General features: G+C 45.5%; 1 protein-coding gene across 2 annotated transcripts in view; it reads left to right on the plus strand.

Annotated features, from left to right (window-relative positions):
* Positions 1–24,954, plus strand: part of GLT1D1 (glycosyltransferase 1 domain containing 1) — a 138,010-nt gene that overhangs the window by 48,039 nt on the left and 65,017 nt on the right. For both annotated transcript variants that reach the window (XM_082853312.1, XM_082853311.1), the window contains exons 7-11: positions 195–290; positions 920–969; positions 14,598–14,641; positions 16,031–16,151; positions 23,728–23,826. In XM_082853312.1, the coding sequence (XP_082709438.1) occupies positions 195–290; positions 920–969; positions 14,598–14,641; positions 16,031–16,151; positions 23,728–23,826 (410 nt within the window). The remainder of the gene's footprint in view (positions 1–194; positions 291–919; positions 970–14,597; positions 14,642–16,030; positions 16,152–23,727; positions 23,827–24,954) is intronic.

Below are 24,954 nucleotides of genomic sequence, written 5' to 3' on the forward strand. Positions count from 1 at the left end.
AGTTCAGCTCAGGTTGATTCACCAGGAGGAACGGTTAGTTCATGCAGTGAAATGAAGATAAAATTTAGGTGTGGGAGCAGCTGCCTGAGAGGTCAGAGCCCAGCAGCCTCTGAGCTGTGTCTGCGGGGACATGGTCACTGGGTCATCGATTCAAGTCCTCTTCATTGAAAATACCCTGAACTCTTCTGTTGCAGAGATTAACCAAAGTGCTGACAGTCTACACGTGTTTCTCCTGATCTGTGGACTCCGACAGGTGAAAGACCCTCTCTATCTGGTGGATGCATTCTCAGGTATGTGTTCTCAGGGGACCCTTCACCTGCGGAATTCCACTGGGGTCCCTGTCTTCACATGTCTCTCCTTAGGACTTTGAGTTTTCTCATTTTTTTTTCCCATCAGCAGAACTGTTTCTAGATTGTTACTTTGGAAACAACCAGAAAAATAACCTCGCTGTGTAGTCATTTCAGTAGTTGTTTCCTACTTCCCTGTGCCCTCAGCTTCTGAGGAAATCATAAAACATAGCCAATGATGATAAGTCTAAAATAATTTTATCTGGCAATATTTTACACATGCCAATTTGTATGATACATTTGGAGTTTTGTTGTGTTGCTTAAGTTAATCTATAGACGCTTCAGTGTATTCTAAAATCCATACTGAATTGTGATGGCGTATCCATCCTAATTACCTAATAAATTAGAGCTCTGAATAATGTGCAACGTGCTAGAAAAAAATATTTTCCTTAAAACCATAAGATGTCACATACTTACATTTAAAATAATTATAAGTTGACTAATATGAATGAAAGCAAAATGATATGAAATAATTTATATTGTAGCGTAATCAATATTAAACTGATTTATGTTTTCAGCTGTGACTTAAAACCGTTTTAAAAGTCTTTTTTTTTTCTTTTTTCCTCCCCAAGAATGGCATCAAGAGGAGCCCAGTGTTTATATGGTTATCGTTGGCCCTGAAGTAAGTTGATCTGCCGTAAGCATTGATCTCCTCTGTGTTTTCCTCTTTATTCTTCTTATGCATTTTCTAAAATTAGTTTCTGTTACTTTTCTAACCCAAAGTTTCTTGCTTTCTTAAGTAAATAGTCTGTTTGCCTTTTTAACAATGAACACCAGACCAAGGTGAAAGATTATGAGGCTTTATAAGTCTTCACAATGAACTTATTGCTACAAAGGGTAAGAAATTCTTACGGGAATACAGAGGAGTCATATGAAGACAGTCCATGTAAGTCGGTGTATGAGACACACGTTCCATGTGGTCCAGATCATCTCTGAAACTTCCTGGAAGTGCTCACCTGACAAACACAGAGCTGTTCCTTCACCCGAGCACCGGATTAAGCCATTGACTTGCAGTCAGGAGCCGAGTGGGGTGGAAAAGCACAAGAAATACAGTCTGCACTGGGGCATGTCCTTGCCTGTCAGTGGCCGTTGTCCGGGGAACAGAGACCAGTGGCAGGGCTTGGAGGTGCTGCCTCTCTCTCCCCGGGACTCGGGATATCCGCTCTCCCCTCCGGCAGATCCGGAGCAAGCATGTGCTCTGTTCCAGAGTCAATTCTAAGCACTCAGGAAGCAGAGAATCTGGGTGGTGACACACTGGTCATCTCATGAAAGTGAACACTGATTTGCTCCAAGCAGTTTGGAAAATAAAGTACGCATCCCACCAAGTGGGATGTAACACTGCAGTAGCAAGGCCTTTTCTTTTCTTCGTGGGGCTTCTGTGCCAGGGCTGCACAGTGCACCCTAGGACGACTCACGCTTCCTTTCCCTTTTGCCCAGCCGGATGGCCGAGTCTGTGCACGTTAAATGCCTGCATGACCTCCCTGTTCTGTTCTGTAATTCCTCCTCTCGTGGTTTCCTAGTTCCCTAGGGACCCACCGAGCATGCAGGGGGTGGCAAGCTTTTCTTTAGAATACTAAAGACCTTTGGAAATAGTACATTTACCTCGAAAAAGGCCCTCTAGCCTAAAAACATAGCAAGGGCTAGAATCTGTGTAGCCACATTGGTTGTCACGTGGAAGATGAATCACCCCATCATCCATGTTCTTTGTTGGTATAACAGACACTCACACACACAGGCACGCACATACCCCCATCCATCACACGCTCAGGGCCAGCCTTCTGATGGTTAACAAGATAATCCCTAGTGCACTAACGAATGCATGTTGAATAATGAATGTTAGGTCCCATAGTGGCAAAGTTCTTACTATTATTATTATTTTATTCTCTTTCCATCCTGCTGTTCGAAGAGCATGATTGACTCAAAAAGTTTTAGCTTGATGCTAAATTCCTTGCTAACCAAGAAGGAAGGCCTGAGGTTAGAGCCATGGCAACAACAGTTATCCTGAAAGAATTTAGTAATGTGGCTTGTTTTCCATTGTTTCTACTTTTATGGTTTTGTTCTGCTTATGGTGTGTGATACTTGCTTTCCTACGCTTGAAAATTTCCTTTAAAAATGAATTGATGTCACAAAAAGTAGTAAATAAGCAATAGTACAGCTGGGGCACAGATGTGACAAATTGTGACAGTACGCAAATAGCCAAAGTTTGGGAAACAGTTTTTATCGAGAATCGATCGGTGTGCCCAGTGGAAGAAATACCAAAAGAACAACGCTTGGTGGAGAAAAACGTTCGCAAACATCGGGGTAATGATGATCTGATTTCTCTGTTTGACTTTTTCTGTCGTGTTTCCTTTTAAGGAAACCTAGAGGGAGGTGGCAAACTTCGAAGCACTAGTTTAGCACTAAATATGTGCCAGAAACCCTTTTCCAGAGACATAAAGACCAAGGCAGCATTTGAGCTGATACAGAGGTCAGAGAAGAGGGAGTGACCAGGACACGTGGTGCTTTCCTGCATTTATTAAGCATCTTCATCTTTAACTCAGTTGCCTACAGGTGAAGGATGCCATTTGTTTCATACAGGCTTCCTAAGTCATAGTCCTTTAGAAGAAACACTGTTGTATTGTTTTTTACAGTAAACAATTAGGAAGGCTTTTCGCTTCTCAGGACAAAGATATTTATTTTGCCACGTGTTTTTGGAACATACAACTTTCCCTCTAACTTTAGTTTGCCTAATTTTAAAAGAGCAGTGAGTGTAAAAAATGTGTCTCCTCCTAATTTCACTACAGGCTTGTCAGGCTCCCTCAGGCTCCGGGTTGGGAGGCGGTAGGGGAGGGTGGAGACTGTGGCCAACTGTGGAATGAATGGTGGGCGGGGCAGGATTCAGCCACAGCAGGGTTTGCATTCAAAGATGCAGGCTCCCTTGTCAGCCTTGCAAGAGAAGCCACCATCCAGAGGCCTTTTTCTTCCTCTCTTTTGAAAAAATGCCCGTGTGTGTGAAATGTCTTATTTTTAACTGCTGGGAACTAATTAGACAAACGTACTTATGCTTGTTCACGTGTGCGCACACAGACACGCACACACACACTCTCTCTCTCTCTCTCTCTCTCTCTGTTTGCCTTGTTGGCCCTACAAAATGCATCTCTGTATTTTCTCTTTTGTAACTTCCAGAGGGAGGCAATCCTAAGTGGTTTTGAGCAAAGGCTGTCATGACTTTGCCTATTAAGGATCAGGGAGCAGAGGGTGACATGAGCTGGGCGGGCAAAGCAGATTTGCAGGGACCATGGAAAGACGTGTCTTGGGAAGCTTAAGTGCTTCCGCAATTCCAGGGGCCCCTCCTCTCTTTTTCCAAACTAGTCTAATAAATCTCTGATATACCTGAGGACAGGATGCTTACTGGGCAAATGCAGGTCTGGGACTAGTCTTGTAGAACGCGCCCCCCCAAGGCCCCTGTGCGCCCGTTCTGAAGCTGCATCTTCAGCCACCGAGCTGGTTTGCTTGGGTGGAGTGGGAACACAGAGCAACAGGGAATGAACGAGAGGAAGAGGAGCCGTGAAAGGGAGCTGTTGAGTGAAGGGTGGTGAAGAGTTATGATCTGAGAGCTGCTAGCCCTTAAGTTCATTGCCATGAATTAGTAACAGTTCACAAACACTTCTTGCACAAGGCACTCCACTCTCTATAATTAAAAGCCCTCAAGGAAACGGAGAAAGGCATCCTTGGGTTGCAAATTTGCTGCTTAGCAAAGCCAGCTGTAAGCACCTGGCCCTGTGCAGGCAGGCACACTCAGCCCAGAACTTTACTGAGATTTGCTCAGTAAAGCACACACACACACACACACCCCAGAAACAAGCTTTATTAAACAATACTCCTGCTTCATGTATTTCACACACTCTGTTGTTTTAAAAAACCTGTTCTATGTCTCTGCTTTGCTATTCCATGTCATTAAAACAAAGGTTATTTTTATTCCAAAATTGATTTCATGATGTGCTCCCTGATCTGAAGTTTGGACAACACTGACTTGGGCCATGCTTGATGGTATGTGTGTATGTGTGTGTGTGTGTGTGTGTGTGTGTGTGTGTGTGTGTGTGTCTCCATCCACTACACATATTCCCTCTTGAAAGCCAGTGCATTGGCTGCTTCCTCAGTGAAAGATGCCCTCCCCAAATCTTGGGCTGGCTCAGATGTGCTTCTCCTGACCCAAGCTCTTCCCCACCATCATTATAAGATTTCCAAGCATCTATCGGTTTTCAGCGTCAAGAATTCAATTTAACATCACTTTTTCTATTTTTTTTTTTAATGAAAGCGTCTTTATTTATTATTTTTGCTGTGTTGGGTCTTCGTTTCTGTGCAAGGGCTTTCTCTAGTTGCGGCGAGCGGGGGCCACTCTTCATCGCGGTGCGCAGGCCTCTCTCTTGTTGCGGGGCACAGGCTCCAGACGTGCAGGCTCAGTAGTTGTTTGTGGCTCACAGGCTCTAGAGTGCCGGCTAGTAGTTGTGGCGCATGGGCCTAGTTGCTCCGCGGCATGTGGGATCTTCCCAGACCAGGGCTTGAACCCGTGTCGCCTGCATTGGCAGGCAGACTCTCAACCACTGCGCCACCAGGGAAGTCCCCAACATCACTTTTGAATTCAGATGTAGGAGGAGACTAAAAGGATTTTACATTTGACGTTGAATATTTGCTACAATGTTATGGGTTAATATGCTGATCTTTTGGAAATAGATTTGAGAAGTGGGTCAGAGGGCAAATCTTAGGACACATTAAGATTCATCTTGTAACCATTATCTCTTAGAGCAGATCAAACACCCTGAGTGTTACAATTATTTTCGACATCTACTGTGAGTACACTCTTCTTCCATTCATCTTTTTCTTTGTTAACTGCTAAGCTCAGTGATTGAATAAAGTCTTTAAGTCTAAATTACACACTTTTGGAGGACTGTAGCCTTTCCAGGTCACGTGCAGGGTCTCTTAGTACAAAATTGCATTGATTCTGTTAGTTAATTATTATTAACTAACCTATTACTAGGGCCTATTATTAGGGAATAATTGCAGTGCATGCAGCAGTGATTCCCTCTCTCTCTGTCCACGTCTCTGCGCGGAGCCTGGTCAGATCTGAGAGCCCAGTGAAGACCTGGCTACGCAGCTCAGCCAGTGCCCCCTTGGGTGCCGCATCAGTCCAGCTTCAGCCCGAGGGAATTCATTAGGAGGCGACAAGGGCTACTAAGAGAAGTGTTGCGGAGGCTGAAGACCAGGTTTGGCTGCATCCGTTGCTTAGTCTCTGGATCTTTCCCTTCAAGGTCCACGGTCCAGTGTGGGTTACATCCGCCCTTCTGTAAGGAGAGGAACGGGCACCCGATTCCACTTCCACCAGACCACATGCGGTGGGAGGAGGTGAGGAAGACGCCCAGACGAAGCGGAAGAGGTGAAATGGATGCCAGATAGTGAAAGCAAAAGCTGGATGAGCACGTGGCACACGCGGATCAGCTGTTTGTGCTTACGAGTGCTCAGACAAGGACTGAATACCTTCAGAGGTCAGAGCTCTTCTCCAAGACATGTTAACGTAACAGAGTCAGTGCAGGCTAGAGGTGTGTCTGCCAGGACAGGGGAGCCCAGGGCCTGGACTGCATAGCGCATTCACCTTTGTTCCTGCCATGTCCAGTGGCCGGGCTCAGAAGGCATTTGTCACACTCTTCTCTGGAATAGTATTGCTTTGCTTTTGGAGTGGCGTCACCTTTCTGCCAACGATTTATAAAACAGGAGAGTAAATGTTCTTGTGTGTGCTTTATATTTTAGATGCGATACATACGTTTCCTTCTGTGGTCATTCTTAGCAAGAACATTTCAAAAAGCGGGATCTCAGTCCCCTGTGAAATCTATCTAATCCTTCATTAGTGTTTGCTGCTGGCAAGTTAGTTAACACCTTTGGACCAAGATTGCATCATCTGTGTCAGGCAAAGTGTAGTCTTGCATGGCTGTGTAGTAGAGCGGTTGTGTGCTAGCTGGGTGCACTTCACTGCTCTGGGCCTCAGTTTTCCCCATCTATAAAGTGGGTGTGACTAAGAAAACGTAACCTGCCTCATCGTTTCTTGAGAGGCCAAAGTGAGTGCATACTTGGCCCAGCGCCTGGTTCGTAGGCGGCATTGTACGGGCATTAAATGAAAGAACTTTCTGTGCTGATGTTTCCTTTCTGTGTTGACATGCTAGAATGCTGTTTTAGCTGCAGAATGGTTTAAGGCATTGGTTTTCTATTAAAGCTTCTTTTGATCTCTTGGTACAACCATCTCGGCAAAGCATGTGGTGTCTGCTCGCAGCGGGGGGTGCCCGGAGTGGGTGCATTTTCTGATACTCTTTGATAAGCATTGTGGTAGGAACATTTCGACTCGAGCATGACAGCTTAATGACTTTCCACCATAACTTCGTATATCAAAGATGATTTTCCTTAAGCCTGGGAGTTGAGACAATATATTTTGCTAGAAAGTAAATAAGCTTAGAAGGAGGAAATGAGAATTTTCTCTGCTGCTTGCAGTGCTTTCGCTTTTTAAAATTTCATAACATGTGCTTTCATTAAATAAAAATATCTACCCTTCTTTTTTCTTTGCCTTGTGTTTTGTTCCCCTTGGCTTCACTAAGAGATTTGAAAATGAACTGATGTGGAAGACAAACCCAGAAAAGTTTAATGCAGTTTGTACTTTCAACTTGAAACTTGATGTTATACCTTCAAAATTGTAGTTAAAGGGTTAGGTGTTTCAGCTGTCTTGTAAAAAAATTTTTTTCCCTTCATGAATTCTTTTCCCCTAAATAGTTAATCATGAGAGCAGAAAAGTGTTTAAAAAAATTAAAAACAGTGGGGCTTTCCTGGTGACGCAGTGGTTAATAATCTGCCTGCCAATGCAGGGGACACGGTTCAAGCCCTGGTCCAGGAAGATCCCACATGCCGCGGAGCAACTAAGCCCGTGAAACGCAACTACCAAGCCTGCGAGCCACAACTACTGAAGCCCATGTGCGTAGAGCCCGTGCTCTGCAACAAGACAAGCCACCGCAATGAGAAGCCCGCGCACCACAACAAAGAGCAGCCCCCGCTCGCTGCAACTAGAGAAAGCCTGTGCACAGCAACGAGGACCCAACGCAGCCAAAAATAAATTAAATAAATTTATTAAAAAAATTGAAAACAAGAAGAATTTCTAACTAAAATTTATCATAAGTAAAACATGCATGTCAGAATTAACATTGCACTGTTTATCTTTTCATGATGGGATGTTAGGGTTATATAATGCAATTCGATGGTTTAGGATAATTTGAAGGAAAAGGATCAGAAGTGGGAAATGGAAAGGTAGAGCCAGTATAGAACTAGCATGACATTGGGAGGAAAATGAACATGTCTAAGGAGAAGAGATGGACAAGTACCCCCAAAAAGTAGGCCCACTTTTGGTGGGAGGGGGTAGAAAAGTTTGGGAGGAGATGTTACTTCTGGTTTGGATAACTGGGCAGAGTTTCTCCGAAAGTTGACATTTGTCTGTGCCTTGGGGGATGAATGGGTTTTAGGGACAGAGGGTGGCATTCCTGGTGGAGAGGAAGACATGCAGTTAGGAGAGAGGTGAGAAGTGGAGAGTAAGTGTTACGGAGTCCGTGCTCATGTTACCCACCGCACCACAGGCCAGTAAGTCAGGAAACAAGTAGCTGGGGCAAGGGACAGCAGCTTTATTTGGAAAGCCAGCAGACCGCAAAGATGGTGGACTAGTGTCCCAAAGAACCGTCTTCCCTGAGTTAGAATTCAGGCTTCTTTTATACTAAAAGTGGAGGGGGTGTGGTTGGTTGTCACAGACTTCTTGGAATCCTTTGTTCTTGCAGCTGTTCGTGAAAGTCAGATCACACTGTTCCTGTAAACTTCCAGCAAGACAAATGTTATTCTCTGTTCTGCAGCTTTTTATCTCCGTATGAATGGAAAAGTGTTACAGCTTTAAGAATGGGCTCTTGTATATTTCAGGCTACAGGCAACATTATTAACTTGTAGCAAAAGCAATAGAATATAAAAGTTAAAGTAAAAGAAACAGATCCAATATGGAGTCAGGTTTGTTCTTCGCTGTGACATAAATAAGTAAGTAGGTGGGGGTTCCATAACCCTCATGGGCTTTGCATAAACTATATGATAAAAATCCTTTGAGTAGAAACCAGAGGGGCAGTGGAACTTGGGTAAGAGTGCTGTCTCCAGAGTCAGACTGCCTGAGTTTGACTCCTGGCCCAGCACCTTCCTAGCTGGGTGATCCTGGCTAAGTTACACCAGCTCTCTGAGCTCCACTGGCCTCCCTCCTAAAGTGGGGATGATGATTGCAGGACTGTTGGCAAGAAGTCATGCACACATAGGACGTGGAATAGCTTAGGCCCAGAGTAAGCAGCGAGTGAGTACTGACTGTTAACAGCAACACTAAGCAATAAATCGTGCATGGCTCTGAGCTTATTCTTTAAAGATCTTTCTAGCAATAGCATTGTGTTCGTAGTTCCTTGTGTCCCTCTGTCACCCCACTGTTGCCCCTAGCTTGCAGAGCTCCAGCCTAAGGACAAGGGGGCTGAGTAAGGAGGTCTCTGTTCAGTGGCTCCTGCAAAAATGACTGCCTGCAAGTCCACGGAGGGTGAAGCCCCCAGGAAGCAACTGACTACAAAAGCCTCTTGCGAGAGTTCTCCCTGAAGACCTAAAGAGACATTTCCCCAAAGAAGGCATACAGATGGCCAACAGGTACATGAAAAGGTGCTCAACATCACTAACTATTAGAGAAATGCAAATCAAAACTACAATGAGGTACCACCTCACACTGGTCAGAATGGCCATCATCAAAAAGTCTACAAGTCATAATGCTGGAGAAGGTGTGGAGAAAAGGGAGCCCTCCTACACAGTTGGTGGGAATGTAAGCTGGTGCAGCCACTAGGGAGAACAGTATGTAGGTTTCTTAAAAAGCTAAAAATAGAGCTACCACACGATCCAGCAATCCCACTCCTGGGCATATATCTGGAAAAAACTATAGTTCTAAAAGGTACATGCACCCTTATGTTCACAGCAGCACTATTCACAATAGCCAAGACATGGAAGCAACCTAAGTGTCCATCGACAGATGAATGGATAAAGAAGATGTGGTGCATATATACAATGGAGTATTACTCACCCATAAAAAGAATGAAATAATGCCATTTGCAGCAACATGGATGCAACTAGAGCTTATCATACTAAGTGAAGTAAGTCAGACAAAGACAAATATCATATGATATCCCTTATGTGTGGAATTAAAGTATGACCCAAATGAACTTCTTTTCAAAACAAACTCAGACACAGAGAACAGATTTGTGGTTGCTGGGGCGGGGCGGGGGAGGGGAGGGAGTTGGGGGGGTGGAGGAGGGATGGAGTGGGAGTGTGGGATTAGCAGATGCAAACTATTACATACAGAATGGATAAACAACAAGGTCCTACTGTAGAGCACAGGGAACTATGTTCAGTATCAAGAATATGAAGGTTACATATATATATATATATAAAAAACTGGATCACTTTGCTATACAGCAGAAATTAACACAACATCGTAAATCAACTATGCTTCAATAAAATAAAATAAAAAGAGTGCGCCCTGTACTGGAGAGGTGCAGAAACTCATCGTTACAGGACTGTAGCAGCTCGCGGAAAAAAGACGTTATCACGTCCACTGAACTTCTGATTGGCAGGCGTTCCTTCCCGTGTCTGGTGCGAGAAATTGCTCAGAACTTCCAAACAGATCTGCACTTTCAGAGTGCAGCTATCTGTGCTTTGAGAGAGGCCAGCAAAGCCCGTCTGGTGGTCTTTTTGGAAGACACCAACCTGTGTGCGATCCATGCCCAATGTGTAATAGTTAGGCCAAAGGACATCCAGCCAGCATGCTGCTTACATGTTACATGAGAACATGCTTAAGATGACTCAGATGGGAAACCTTTCATTGTTTCAAAGAAATTCTCTTCTTTGATAGTTCCGAACGTTAGGTTTTTTGCCCGCCGATGGACACAAAAGGTACCTAAGTGTTTGCTTCCCGAGTGGAAAAATAGGGGGCAGAAATCAGGGATTGGCAGTTTTTCCAGTTTCATTTTGTATGTGAATTTTTAATGTAAAAGCAGAGACAGTAATTCAGGTCATAATGTTTCAGTAAACAAGCTTCAGAAGTTGAATTTTATAAAAATTATAAATAAACCTGTTAAAATATTCTGGATAATTCCAGCGTTTGGATTTTCTTAAAGCAAGTAAATTTCTTTTTTAAAAAATATTTATTGAAATATAGTTGATTTGCAGTGTTGTGTTAGTTTCAGGTGTACAGCACAGTGGTTCAGTTATACATAAATACATATATATGTATCTCTATTCTTTTTTAGATTCTTTTCCATTATAGATTATTACAAGATATTGAGTATAGTTATATAGTATATATTATACAAAATATTGAGTATAGCCATAAAGTAGGACCTTGTTGTTTACCTATTTAATATATAGTAGTGTGTATCTATTAATACCAAACTCCTAATTTATCCCCCCCCCTTCCCCTTTGGTAACCATAGTTTTGTTTTCTAGGTCTGTGAGTCTATTTCTGTTTTGTAAATAAGTTCGTTTGTATCATTTTTTTAGATTCCATATAAAGCGATATCATCTGATATTTAAAACAAGTAAATTTCCAGCTAATGGCAACTAAATGGTCTTTGCAGCATTTTAATCGTACGGTAGATTCCATCCATTCACTACACTTTTCTGAGTTGCTTTACATACCTGTGTTTAGCGGTTTGTGTCTTCTGTACTGTTCCTGCAAGTTTGTTATTAAAATAAATTAAGCGGGCTTCCCTGTTGGCGCAGTGGATGAGAGTCCGCCTGCCGATGCCAGGGGACACGGGTTCGTGCCCAGGTCTGGGAAGATCCCACATGCTGCGGAGCTGCTGGGCCCATGAGCCATGGCTGCTGAGCCTGCGCGTCCGGAGCCTGTGCTCCGCAATGGCAGAGGTCGCGACAGTGAGAGGCCCGTGTACCGCAAAAAAGAAAAAAAAAAAATAAATAAATAAATAAATTAAGCTATAAAAAAAGTCTAGGAATAATTTCAGTTTCTTTAAGCATCCAGATTTGCTGTGTCCGCCGTCAAAGTGATGTTATGACCTCGGGGATGGAAGTGAGCTTTGCATTTCTGGTTCCTTGGGATACATCTCGGGCGTGTGAGTAGTTTGAAGGATTTGGGGTTACACACACACACACACAGCATTTCCTTGCCAAGTGGAACTTAAATGAAGTTTCTGGAAAACACAAAATTATTCAGTTAGTATGATAAACTCTCTAGGGATATCATATTCATTAAACTGACTTGGATTGTAATTCCTGGTACGTACTGGTGAAGCATGAATGAGAATAGAAATTGAATCTGCTTTCACTTCTAAGCTCATTAGTAACAGGACAAGCCGGCAGACACTGCATTCGTAAAATGTGCTTACACCCTCATCTGCCTCTATCTTTTTGTGTGTGTGTGTGGTACGCGGGCCTCTCACTGTTGTGGCCTCTCCCGCTGCGGAGCACAGGCTCTGGAGGCGCAGGCTCAGCGGCCACGGCTCACGGGCCCAGCCGCTCCGCGGCAATGTGGGATCTTCCCGGACCCGGGCACGAACCCGCTTCCCCTGCATCGGCAGGCGGACTCTCAACCACTGCGCCACCAGGGAAGCCCTGCCTCTATCTTTGAAGACACGTTTAGAAATTTGTCTTACACGAGCATAAATTTAAAAATATTTTGTCAGTTATTTTAAAATTGTTTTCATTGTTAATAAAACCATTGGAGGGGTGGTGCAGGGCAAAACCAGTCTACTGGTTATTTCACTGAAGAGTTTGCAGTTGGATGAACCAGATGTGATAAATATATTCTGCAGCTCCATCCTAACTAGGCTCATAGGAACGCTGTGACAGATGGAAAAGTATCCCTTAAGATCCTCCTGGTACCTCAGTAAGTAAATTGACCTGAGAAGAGCTCATTGTGCACAGAGAGTATTATAGTTTGGCTTCTGATGGTTGGGAATAAGGTGTGCTCCTCCGTGGGTACGATGATTACCTTCAGGTGTCCAGGTGTCTTCCTCTTGCTGAGAAGTGTGGCAGTGTCACTGGGAAAGTACACATTTGAGATTAAGTGTATACATGTTTTTGTATTAGTGGTGCAATCTGCAGATTTCATTCTTATTCTTTTCTGTTTCCTTCTACTACTTGTATAGCAGTTACCATGTCTCAGAAATAGCTGTAAGCGCTGAACGTGTTTCTCATTTTATGAGATGAAGAACCCAAGGCCCAGAGACGTCCATTAATGTATGCACGGCCATGTGACTCGTGACTGGTTTTGGGGGGGTTTCACCCAGGTGGTCTGTCTCCAGAGCCCCTCTCAGCCTGTACCGCCTCTCCTTCTGGCCTCTGGATATCTACATACAAATCTGATTAAAAACACATGGCGTCAAAAATGTTGGTAGAGCGGACCAGCTTGAAAACACTGCTATTAAATTTTGCATTAATTCAACAAACATATTGACCACCAGGGATGCAATAGGACAAAACACGGTGCCTGTCCCCAAGGACACATTTCCTCCAGATGTGAAATAGGAGTGAAATGAAGACTCAAGCATATTAGATTGTAACTATTTAAAATGTTGGACTTGGCTTTTTAATTAATTAATTTATTTTTTAGTTTTGGCTGGGTTGTGTCTTCGTTGCTACGCGCGGGCTTTGCTCTAGTTGCGGCGAGTGGGAGCTACTCTCCGTTGCGGTGTGCGGGCTTCTCGTTGCGGTGGCCTCCCTTGTTGCGGAGCACGGGCTCTAGGCACACGGGCTTCAGTAGTTGTGGTGCGCGGGCTCTAGAGCACAGGCTCAGTAGTCGTGGCACACGGGCTTAGTTGCTCCGCGGCGTGTGGGATCTTCCCGGACCAGGGCTCGAACCCATGTCCCCTGCATTGGCAGGTGGATTCTTAACCACTGTGCCACCAGGGAAGACCTGGACCTGGCTTTTTAAAACTTGAAATATAATTCATATGCCATAAAATGCACCGTTTTAAAGTATATAATCCAATGGTTTTTAGTATAGTCATAAAGTGTTGCTACCATCACTCCTATCTAATTCTGGAACATTTTCATCACCCCCTCAAAAATCCCATACTCATTAGCAGTCATTCCCCATTCTCCCCACCCCCCAGTCCCTAGCAACTACTAATCTACTTTCTTTCTCTATGGAATTGTCTATTCTGGACATTTCACATTAAAAAGAGCCACAGTTTATGGCCTTTTGTGTCTGGCTTCTTTCACTTAGCATCATGCTTTCAAGGTTCATCCACATTGTAGCATAAATCAGTACTTCATTCCTTTTTGTGGCTGAATAATATTTCATTGTATGGACAGACCACATTTTGCTTCCCATGTATCAGCTCATGGATGTGCCCTTGGCTTTAAAATTGTGTGTCTGGGAAGGCTCCCTGTTAAAAATAAAATTTTAATGTGGTCAGATCCTTTGTCTTAGATGTACCAAGGGTTCCAACTCCTTCTGCCTCAAAGGTTTTATGACAAAATCCACCACTGTAATGAGCCAGACAATCCTTCCAGTGAAATGTTGTGTTGTCCGATTTTCCCTTGACTGTAAATGACTTCTGTTTCAAGACCTTGAGTTGGGTGGACGGCTCTTGCACTTTTGTACCTGGGGCTTCACCAGGCTCTTACCTTACAGGCCCAACAGGAAACAGGAATACAGTTGTCCCCCTGTATCTGTGGGTTCTGCATCTGCGGATTCAACCAACCATGGATGGAAAATATTCAGAAAAAAATTCCAGAAAGTTCCAAAAAGCAAAACTTGAATTTGCTGTGCATTGGCAACTATTCCATTGCATTTATATTATATTGGTGTTGTAAGTAATCTAGAGGGATTTAAAGTATGCAGGAGGCTGTGCATAGGTCATATGCAAGCACTACACCATCTTATATAAGGGACTTGAGCCTCTGCGGATTTCGGTATCTGAAGGGGTCCTGGCACCAACCCCCTGTGGGACGACTCTACATGTATATTTCTTTAAACTTTCTCTCAAGTCCTTCTCTTTCCTTTATTGCTTTGTAGTAGCTGGACTCGGGGATATTATTTCCTATTTGATTTGTTTTTTCCCTTTCTGAATTGTTAGGTTTGGCTCTCTTGCCATAATCTGCAATTCTCTTGAGACTTAGATTCACTTCCGGCTTTTCCTAAAATCCATCTTTGTCTCTTTTCAGGTTGATCCAGTGTTCACAAGGGAAGTAAAAGCCAAAGTAAAGAGGTAAGTGTAGGTGTTTTGCAGGAGAGGAAACCTAGTGACCGATATATGATCCCAGTTTCCAAGTACTCACCGTGTCCCAGGCTCTGTTCCCAGCAGTTTACTAATAATTCCTCCTTTAATCGCCTGTGCGACTAGGGTGATCCTGTGCCATCCTAGGCGCTATGATTTTCCCCATTTACAAGCCAGGAAGCTGATATCCTGGAAGCATCAGCAGTTCCCTAAGGGGCGGCAGCATGGACACACGTGTGAAGACGTGCAGCCTCACTAGGTCAGGAAATTCCCAGGAAACCCACTTTGAGGTTACAGTTGTCACTGATCACACTGGCCAGAATTGAAAAGACTTAAAACATCTGCTGGTGACGGTGAAAGTTGCTGCCACCCCTTTAAAGGGCAGTTTGTCAGAGTCTTTGTCATCAATTGCGTCTGTCTGCCAGTAACCCGGTAACACTGGCTTACACACCCTGGCGCTTAACTGCTCACATAAGAAAAATCGTTGGTCGTTGGTCCAGGACCAAGTAAGACCTCAGCTCCTGTCCTGCTGTCCTGCGGCCCCTACCTGTGGCTTCCATCCCTAAGGTGAGTGGCTGTAGAACTCACGCATCACATTCCGAATTTTCAGTGGGGAGATGGGGAAGGGCGAGAGCCAGAAGGGTTACCTCGCGTTTGGGTCAGCCCCTTTTATGTGAATTTCCTCACACCCCCGGGCTTCCAGCTCCTCTCACTGGCCACACCATCACCCCAGGGGACTGGGAAACTGATTTCATCCCCATATGCACTCAGCTGTCTTTACGTTGCTCATAGATACAGAATGCATGTATGTGAAAGTACAACCAATTGTGTGAAAGGATAACCTCAAACTCCTGAGACTGGTGGAGAGGGGCAGGGGATGGAGAAGAATGTCCATATTTTGGGGTGAAAAAAAAAAAGAAACACAAGACAAAACCTATGTGACAAAGTGCTGGGAACCTGGGTATTGGTTGAGTTTCTCTATTTTACTATTTCTCTCTGTTTATGATTCTCTTTCTGTGTATCTTTAAAAAAGAATTTGAAGAAAGGTTGCATTCTTAGGAAAGGTTTGTTTTCTAAATCATCCAGAGAAAAATGGCAAGAGCTGTATCTCTGACGTCCAGTATCTGAGAAGCACGTGTCTCCTTGGTCAGAGGGCTTCAGAATGACGGCGGGTGTGTTAACAGGCTTCCTCTCTCTCTTATCAGGGATGGATGTAGAATAGGTTCTCACTCCAGTACGGTTTTCTGTATGGAATCCTTTAGCAGTAATGCTTCCCTGTGGATCTAGGGTATTTCTCCAAAATCGTCATCTCCCCTTCTCTCAGCCCCTCCCCGTAAGATTCCCAGCCATAAGCTCTCTCTCTGCCCCGTGTTGTTCCAGGACCCCTGGGGTACGATTGATCGGGGAGATGGCTCGGGAGGACCTCCACGCGGTCGTGAAGAATTGCTTCGCGGTGGTGAATAGCTCTGTCTCTGAAGGCATGTCAGCCGCAATCCTGGAGGTAATGATCTAACGGGTACTGAAAGTGGAAATATGAAATTGTCCATCACCCCTTTTCTCAGTTATGGAGGTGATGCCTTTGTCAATAAAATTGTGCGCTTCTCAAAGCTAACAAAGTGAAACGGCATTTCCTCGGGAGTTCTAAAGTAGTTTTTAAGTTCTGTCTGGGGCTTAAGAATACTATTTTCTTTCTCCTTGCCATTTTTCCTTGCCAGCTACAAAATGCAATAAAACTAGGATAGTGTCGCCTCTCTGACTCGCCACTTAGCTTCAACGGGAAGGCGGCTGAGGCTCTGAAGGGTCGGGACAGGATGTGGGGTGAAGGTGTGTTTTGTAGGGAGCCTCCTTTTGTCTTGATGTCTCCTCCCTCTTTTCAGTGTGTCCTATGATCCCAGAATTTAGGGGATAAGAAAGGGTTGGGCTTGGATTTCCCTGGCGGTCCGGTGGTTAAGACTCTGCGCTTCCACTGCAGGGGGCACGAGTTCGATCCCTGGTTGGGGAACAAAGATCCCACAGGCACTGGCGCAGCCAAAGAACGAAAGAAAGAAAGGGTTGGGCTTGTGCACATGGCAGGGGGTGGGGCTTCGTACACGGAGGAGAGCAGTTGCAGATGCACAAGGCGGTGGGGGTGAGTGTGGACCTCATCTCTCTGTCTGGTGTTCAGCTCTGAAAATCTCTTACACTATTTGGGCTAAGCGTGCACAGCCCAGCACAACCGCGCAGTCTGTGGCTGGAGTTATCTGTGTTTTGCAGGGAGAGGCTGAGATAAAAAGCCCCTGCACTTGATCCTGGCAGCCTCTGGATTGAGTGTATCAGCTCCTGGGTTAGAGGGACTTAATCCAACCTCACAGCCCTTTGCAATCTCTTCTCCTCACTGAGCGTTTTACGTGATGGAGTGTATTACCAGGATCGCTTAAACTGCTTCATGCTGATGACCTGAGTAATCCCCAGCGTGCCGCTAATGCAAAAGGATTTTCCTTTCCCTTATTTTGCTGTCGGTTCACAGCACACTGGGTTCCTTTTCAAGAGTGATCTTGGCAAAGAGGAGACTCCGTCCCTCCCGTCATAACCAGCATTCAGTGCTGGATTTTCTTCATATCATTAAATCACAAGCCACCCCTCGCATGGAGTCTCCTTTAGTTCTCACACAATAGATGCCTTGTTAAGTCCTCGTGGTTAGCGCGTGATAAAACTTGCTGTAGAAACAGAAACGTTTGGTGATTGGCCCTGCAGGTCTTTAAATCGCGTTTCACATCCCCTTTCTCACGGTGCTCGTTTCTTACTTCAGGGTCTACTTAGGGCGATGCTATTATTTTATCCTAAGTATTTGTAACATCCATTTATTCTTTTGGATGCTAGTTGAATTTACCAGCCAAAGTTACACTTGGTGAATTTCAGTGTTTCAGAGACCCTGGTAAATAATTAAAGCAGGAAAAAAAATCATGCTCCCTAAACTTAAGAAATGACTGATGTCGCGTGCCTAATATTTTCTGTGAATGTGGCATCATTTAAAAAAGCAAACAAAGAAAACCAAAAACAAAATACTGTGGGCGGGGGTGATATATACTGACGCCTGTAATTCCAGTGTTGAGAAGCTTTCAAAGCACAGAGCTTGGATTGGTAACATGTTCATCTTCAGCCAGATGTTTGAGTACCTCAGTCTAAGCCTACTGATTAGCATTAATCTCCATTGTGGTTTAGAATCAGCTTTGGACTAGAGCCACTGGAGCGATACATTGTACTCTCCCTGTTAGCTTTAAAAATGTCTGTTCTTACAGTACCACGTCCTCAAGCCATCGCAGGATCGCTCCTTTGTATGTAAATACACATTTTTTTCTCCCCCAACTTCTTAAGAAAAGGTGAAGTGGAGTTCGGGGATGATTTTATAAGCAGCGCACACAGCAGTTCACTGCAGATGAATGGCTGTCGAATTTCATTTACTTCAAAGGAAAGGCAGCTGTTAGCAATTCTGTCTGCCTTCGAATGTGGACACTGTGTTCCTTTTGAAAATTCCAGAATAACCTTTGGGCTGAGGGTTTTGAATGAAACTGATTTTAGAGGAGTCGTGTGGAGGGTGGATTTCATTAGAATCAATTCAAAGAACCAAAGTGGTTAATCACAGAATAAGTGCATATCACTTTTGAAGGAAGGGATCCTTTGACCTTTCAGAATTAGCTTTGTTTTGTCATGGAAGCATGTAAAAATCCATTTGCTGTGACACACTTCTTTTCTCTTGCTGATAAACTCCAAAAATCAAGCGTTAGCTGGATGCCCGGGCAGTAGAGTGGACATCCCTGCAACGAATCTGTGGTTTCAAGTTTGGGCTTATGATGGAGTTGAACTCTACACAGAATTAGAAGAATACAAAAAATTATTATTATTATTAATTTTTGTTTTGTTTTGGCCGTGTGGCATGCGGGATCTTAGTTCCCCGACCAGGGATCGAACCTGGGCCCCCTGCAGTGGAAGCGCGGAGTCCTGACCACTGGACCACCAGGGAAGTCCCAGAAAGTTATTTGCTTATCCCACACTTCCTCACTGGGCTCTCCTCCCTGCCCTGGAGCGCACACACACACACACACACACACACACACCCAACCTCCAGGTCAAAGTTTTCACTGCCCAGAGGAGAGGAAGGCATCTTCTAAAGCAAAGAGCAGTAAAAAGGTAATTCTTGGGCTCTTAGCTTCCAGGCCCAGGATGTAGTGATGAAAGATTCATTTCAGGGCTTTTCAAGGATAACTGTGACCCTGTGTCATTTGACCTTGGCTAATTTCAAAAGTGTGTGGGGCAGAGCTGAAACGGGAGGGCTTTTGGAGTTGTCGCAACTAGGAGGCTGCTACTTGCAGTTATTTTGGCGGGGAGGGAGTGCAGACAGGCAAAGTATTTTTCAACGTGCAAGACGGTCTTTGCGTCAAAGGTCTGTCAGCAAGATGCCATTGGCGTCCCCGTCAAGAAGCGCTCGAAACTCCATGGTGTCAGATCCGGACGCACTGTGCGTGCACATCAGTGGGGCACTCAGACGAGCCGCATCCCCACGTGACAAGCAGTGATCACGGTGCTGGACGTGTGCCCAGTTAAGGCCACTGAAATGCACGCAGACCTCTCTGCAAGGAAATCTGGACCCCAGAGGTTTCAACCTAGGGTGTGCCTCAGAATTCCCTCTGAAGCTTAAAAAACCATCGGTATGCGTGACGGTGCCCTGCAAAAGCTCTCTTGGCTGTGCTGACGCGGAGCCCTGGCGGCCGTGCTTCCAAAGGCTCTTCTCCGTGTAGACTGGGGGCCGTGTCTCTGGAAACCTCTGTTAGCCCCGCTGAAGACGGTGCACCAGTGACAGAGCTTTTTCAAAAGGTCAAATAGGAAGCTTCCACCTACCTGCTGGAAGGTTGAAGAGCTCATCAGGGGGCAAGAGAAATTTAGTGACTGCAAACTCGACCGGCTGTTAGGTGCCCCTTCAGCCCTGATGTTTCCTCTTTTTTGTCCCAAAACGGGGCCCCAGATTCCAGGTTTGAGCGACTCTCTGCTCCAAGCCCCACCCCCTCCACTGCCCCTTTCCCTCCACTGTCACGACCAGAAGGGGTTCAGAGGGCAAGCTCGCCCATCTCCAAACACCGTCTCACCCAAGACATTGCCAGGCCCGGTTCTCGTCAGGACCAGCGTCACAGCACTGCTGTGTTCCAGGACTTTGCCCTTCTTGCAGACACAGTTTGTTTTTAAAGAGGTGACTTCGCACCTGAAGAAAGTGACTTGTGAATTGACCATCTGATTCCTTAATGCCATGTCTTGGCTCTATGAAAATAGCATTTCCACATGCTTACTTATTCTTAAGATCCCTCCTTTCTTTGTTTCTCTTTTTTCTTTTGTTGGAGTATAGTTGATTTACAATATTTTGTTAGTTTTAGGTGTACAGCAAAGTGATTCAGTTATACATACGTATATCTATGTATCTATATTCTTTTTTTCTGATTCTTTTCTATTATACGTTATTACAATATATTGAATATAGTTCCCTGTGCTATACGGTAAATCCTTGCTGTTTATCAAGACGTCTCCTTTCTTAAAGACAGTTTATTTTTAAGAGGGGGCTTTGAAATTAGTTTTCTCTGAATATACAGCTTTCAGAGAACATTTAAGTATCATCTTCCTCCACCCAACTCACAACTTCAAGACTCAGATTGTATTTCTCTCTCTTTTTTTTTTTTTTTGCGGTACGCGGGCCTCTCACTGTTGTGGCCTCTCCCATGGCGGAGCACAGGCTCCGGACGCGCAGGCTCAGTGGCCATGTCTCACGGGCTCAGCCGCTCCGCGGCATGTGGGATCTTCCCGGACCGGGGCACGAACCCATGTCCCCTGCATCGGCAGGCGGACCCTCAACCACTGTGCCACCAGGGAAGCCCTCTCTTTCTTTTTGAGGTATAGTTGATGTACCTTATAAGTTTCAGATGTTCACCATAGTGATTCACAACTTTTAAAGGTTATACTCCATTAATAGTTATTACAAAATATTGGCTATATGCCCTGTGCTGTACAGTATATCCTAGTAGCTTATTTATTTTATATGTAGTAGTTTGTACCTCTTAAGCCCCTACACCTATCCTTCCCCTCCCCCTTCCCTCTCCCCACTGGTGACCACTAGTTTGTTCTCTGTATCTGTGCGTCTGCTTCTTCTTTGTTTGTTTTTTTTGGGGGGGGGGGATTCCACATATAAGTGATATCACGCAGTATTTGTCTTTCTCTTTCTGACTTATTTCACTTAGCATCATGCCCTCCAAGTTCATCCATGTCGTTGCAAATGGCAACATTTCCAGACTGAATTTCATTCTTTCTGCTGAACTGCAGTTTTCCTTGAAGGCAAGAAGCATGTCCTCTGCAACCTTGAACCCTCCCCAATAATCAATAATCAATAAATATTCACTGGATTGAGCAAAGCTAAACTACTATACGGTATCACCTTTTTGACTCACCTTTAATCAGCTGGTCTCGTCGCCCAAACCTCCTGTGTCTTGCCCTTTGCAGGTTGATGATTATTTGTTGAGTGAGGGACAAGGAATGGGTGATCTTACCGGCCCACAGCCTTACCTGTGTGTTGGGTGCTTGGTGTGCACTGGTTGATATACAAGTAAGTCTATACTACAGGAGGAATGATGGGATCTGTTTTATTTTTTGCTGAAACAGGGATATAAACTCTGTCCTCCCTCAGAACCGGCCGGTTCTGAGATTCTCTGATGGCCAGTTTTATAGATCTACCCTTACATCTTCATATCTGTATTTATAGAATCTCCTCTCAATCTGTGTGTCTGCCATAGTTTCTCTAAAATGCACCGGTGCTTAACGACATCAGTGGATAAATGTACCATGTGGATTGGAAGATGCTCCGGGGCCCACCTGGGACAGGGAACAATGAGAACAGAGCTAGCCGTGTGCCCTGACGTGTGTGATCAGCCTCTAGCGAGCCTCCCCTCATCCCCTCATCGGTGGGATGAGATGAGACAGTCTGGAAGGTCTCAGCTACATGGAAGATTCTGCAGTCCCTTGACAGATGCCTAGAAATGGAATCACAGTGGGTCATGCGAGTTTGATGAGCTAATGACCTGAACAGGGTGACAAGCAGGGAAAGGAGCCATCAGACATCATGTCGTCTCACTCACCTTGACTGTATCACGACCCTGTAACTTACATAGTCAATGTCAGCTCAAGCCAGCAACCACCTAAGCGGTATTTGTGCAGAATGACAGCTGAAATTTTCATTTATTCTGGAAAGTTCAGCCCCTCGTTCCCAAATGATAAAACTGGAGCCCAGGAAGAGGTCCGGTACCGGGTATCGAACTTCGACTCCATTTCCCCAGAATGACTGATGAGCAATGAATTTGAGACCCGGCATGTTAGTTGAGGGCAAAGCCTCCACCAGGGCAAGACCAAGGTCTCACAAGTCCTGGCTTGTGCTCTTCTCCAAAATACCAGATTGCACCCACGGAATGTCAGAACGCAAGATCCAACCAGTGGGTTCATAAAGCACCTGTGACCCTGATGTCGAGATGTGGCCGTTTGGGGTGACTTTTTGCCTGTGCTACTGAGTTTCTTTGTTCCTGAATGTAGTGACAGTGGAAGGTCCCGATTTTTACCCTACAAGATGAGAGCGGAATATCACGACTTGGAGACTTTCTGTGACCATGAAAGGCCACCATGAGAGGCTGTCGCGGTGCTGGGGAGGGGACTCTGAAGCTGGGGGCAAGCAGGAGGGCTCCAGTCCGAGCAGCCAGCCAGCTCCACTGCCGTCCCCGATGGTGGGAACAGCACAATCTCAGGGGGGCAGAAAGGAGGGCTGTTCTCTCCTCCGACCTTATGCAGGGCCTGGATCTCAAACTCAACGTGTACTGGGAAGATACAGGCGACACAGAACCAGAACACCAGGTGAGCTCACCAAGAAAACTGCTGACGAGAGAAGGTGATCCTAGTGTGAACCATTGACTTATGATTAATTTGCGTTCAGATGCTTCTGGAACTTTTGATCCACAAGCATCGGTTGAGCTCTTAACTGTGTGTCACACATGGCTCCGGGCACTTGGGCGTTGGTGCCGTTTGTGCCATGTGAAGTCCCTGGTGTCAGAGCTTCCCGTGGTAATATACTAAGCGGCTGAGGTTGGGGAACTTTACCTTTCTGAAAACCGAATGCCACCCCTTCGTGACCAAATTGTTTATTATGTGAAATGAGACACCGCCTGCCGAATTGGAGTGCCTGAAACATCCTTGTGTATAGTAAGAGCCAGAATATCGGTTTGCTGATAGCATCCCCTCAGGGCTGCCTCTGGACACCAAGGTGTGAAGGGATGTCCCTCTCCCCTGCTGAAAGGCACCCGTCACATGAAAGCTGCGCTGGCCCCTGTGAAAGTCACCATGGGAGAGTCCATGCGGGGAGCTGAAATGGAGCTGGGAAGGGCTGGCCTAATCCTGTATGTTTCTAGATGCCCCCCTGCCGGGCAGGGGAGGCCAACACTGCATGCCACGCTTCTGGGCATCTTCCTGAGGCCTCGATGCCAGGTAATGCCGACTCTGGGGTGCCCCAGCCTGGCTGATCCCAGCCCTTTGGGACTGGAAAGGCTGCTTAGTGGGTAATCGGAATGATAAATCGTGCTTCTCACTGCTGTGCACATGCCAAAGGGACGTGTGCAGTCCTGGTGGCACGTGTATGGCTGGCGCTGGGAGAAAATTACTCATCGGGGAAAGTAACGACGGTAGTTAAAAACGTATCCTCCACGCTGCCGCCGAAGAGGTGTCGACTGAACATTTGGAGAGAGAGGGTTTCTTGGTGACATCGCAGTCACGACGTCAGACAGACCATTACAGCATGTAGTTTCCCAAGACTCACAAATCCAGTCAGTCGTTAAGATTCAGTATGTAGTTGGGAAATCTGGGGTTTGGACTGGGAAATCATTTTCGGCAAGCTTTTGGGGTACTTTTTGTGCGGTGCAAGGGGTCCAGTTAAGCTAAGAAGTTATTCTCCCACAGACTGGCTCATCTGGCCACAGAAGCTCTTACAGGGATCGCCCACCTCTCCTTTGTTCTTTTCGTCCTCGTAGGCAATGGATTTGGAAGTCCCTGTGTTGGCAAGGAACATCCCTGGGAACGCGGCAGTGGTGAAGCACGAAGTTACAGGATTGCTGTTTTCTGACCCTCAGGTAAAGGAGAGTAATGTCCCCATGTTCACCTGGTCTGAGTAGCTTTCGTCTCTGTGCGGTGATCAAGATTCTGTGATTTGCGTCTTTGTGATTAGCTCTTGGTGTTCCCTTTATAATCAGTAGGAGAGAGTGTGCAGCACTGTGTCACCGTTGTCACGTGGGCAGCTGCCCGGATGTGTCACTAAAAGACACCTAGGGACTTTCAAGAAAGTCGAGACTTGAGTTCTATTTCTGAGGCCTCTGGTGATGATCCTTGTGACCTTGAGCCAGTCCCTTCCCCCTTATATGCTTGGGTTTCTGGTTTCTTTTTTTTTTTAATTTTATTGAAGTATAGTAAATTTACAGTACTGTGTTAATTTCTGCTACACAGCACAGTGACAGTTATACATTTTGTACGTATTTTTTCGTATTCTCCATGATGGTTTATCACAGGATACTGAATGCAGTTCCCTGTGCGCTACAGTAGAACTTGTTTGTTTGTCCGTCCTACAGATAGTATTGGATTGGCCAAAAAAGTTCGTTCAGGTTTTTCTGTAAGATGTTACTTTTTGGCCAACCCAATAGTTTGCATGTGCTAACCCCAAACTCCCAAACAGACTTCTGGTTTCTGAAGCAGGCTCTCTTCAGATAACCATCCTACACTTCCAGGACATCTCCTGGTGTTCAGAAGACTGCCATAGATCTGATCCCTTGCAGTCCTTCAAAGCAGTGTACGGAAGAGGCAGCGTAGTTGTGTTTATACGTGTGTGTATCTGAAATTAAAATAAAGGTGAATGCAGCTGATAGTGGGCACAGCTGGTGGAGCCAGTGTCATCTGGGGCACACCTGTGTGCCAGGACCTGCCAGGACATGTGTGAAGGGGTCCCGGTCACAAAGTCTGAGGGTCCAAGGATGTGCCTACACTCGAAGCCCTTGGGACCCTGTGCAGGGCGCGTAGCCTGAGTCTCCAAGCTCTGTCTTGGCCTCCGTACGATTACAAGAGCTCATTATGACTCTTGCTCTTAGAGGTGTGATGTGGGCTGAAGGGGTTGATATACAGGGCTGAGCGGTGGTCACGGCACACGGCCAGGGCTCTGGGTCCCCGTTATCACCGAAAGGAGAGCCCATCGCTGCTGCCTACGGCTCGTG

Source organism: Leucopleurus acutus (genome assembly GCF_964270905.1).
Source record: "Leucopleurus acutus genome assembly, chromosome: 13".
Lineage (NCBI taxonomy): Eukaryota > Metazoa > Chordata > Mammalia > Artiodactyla > Delphinidae > Leucopleurus > Leucopleurus acutus.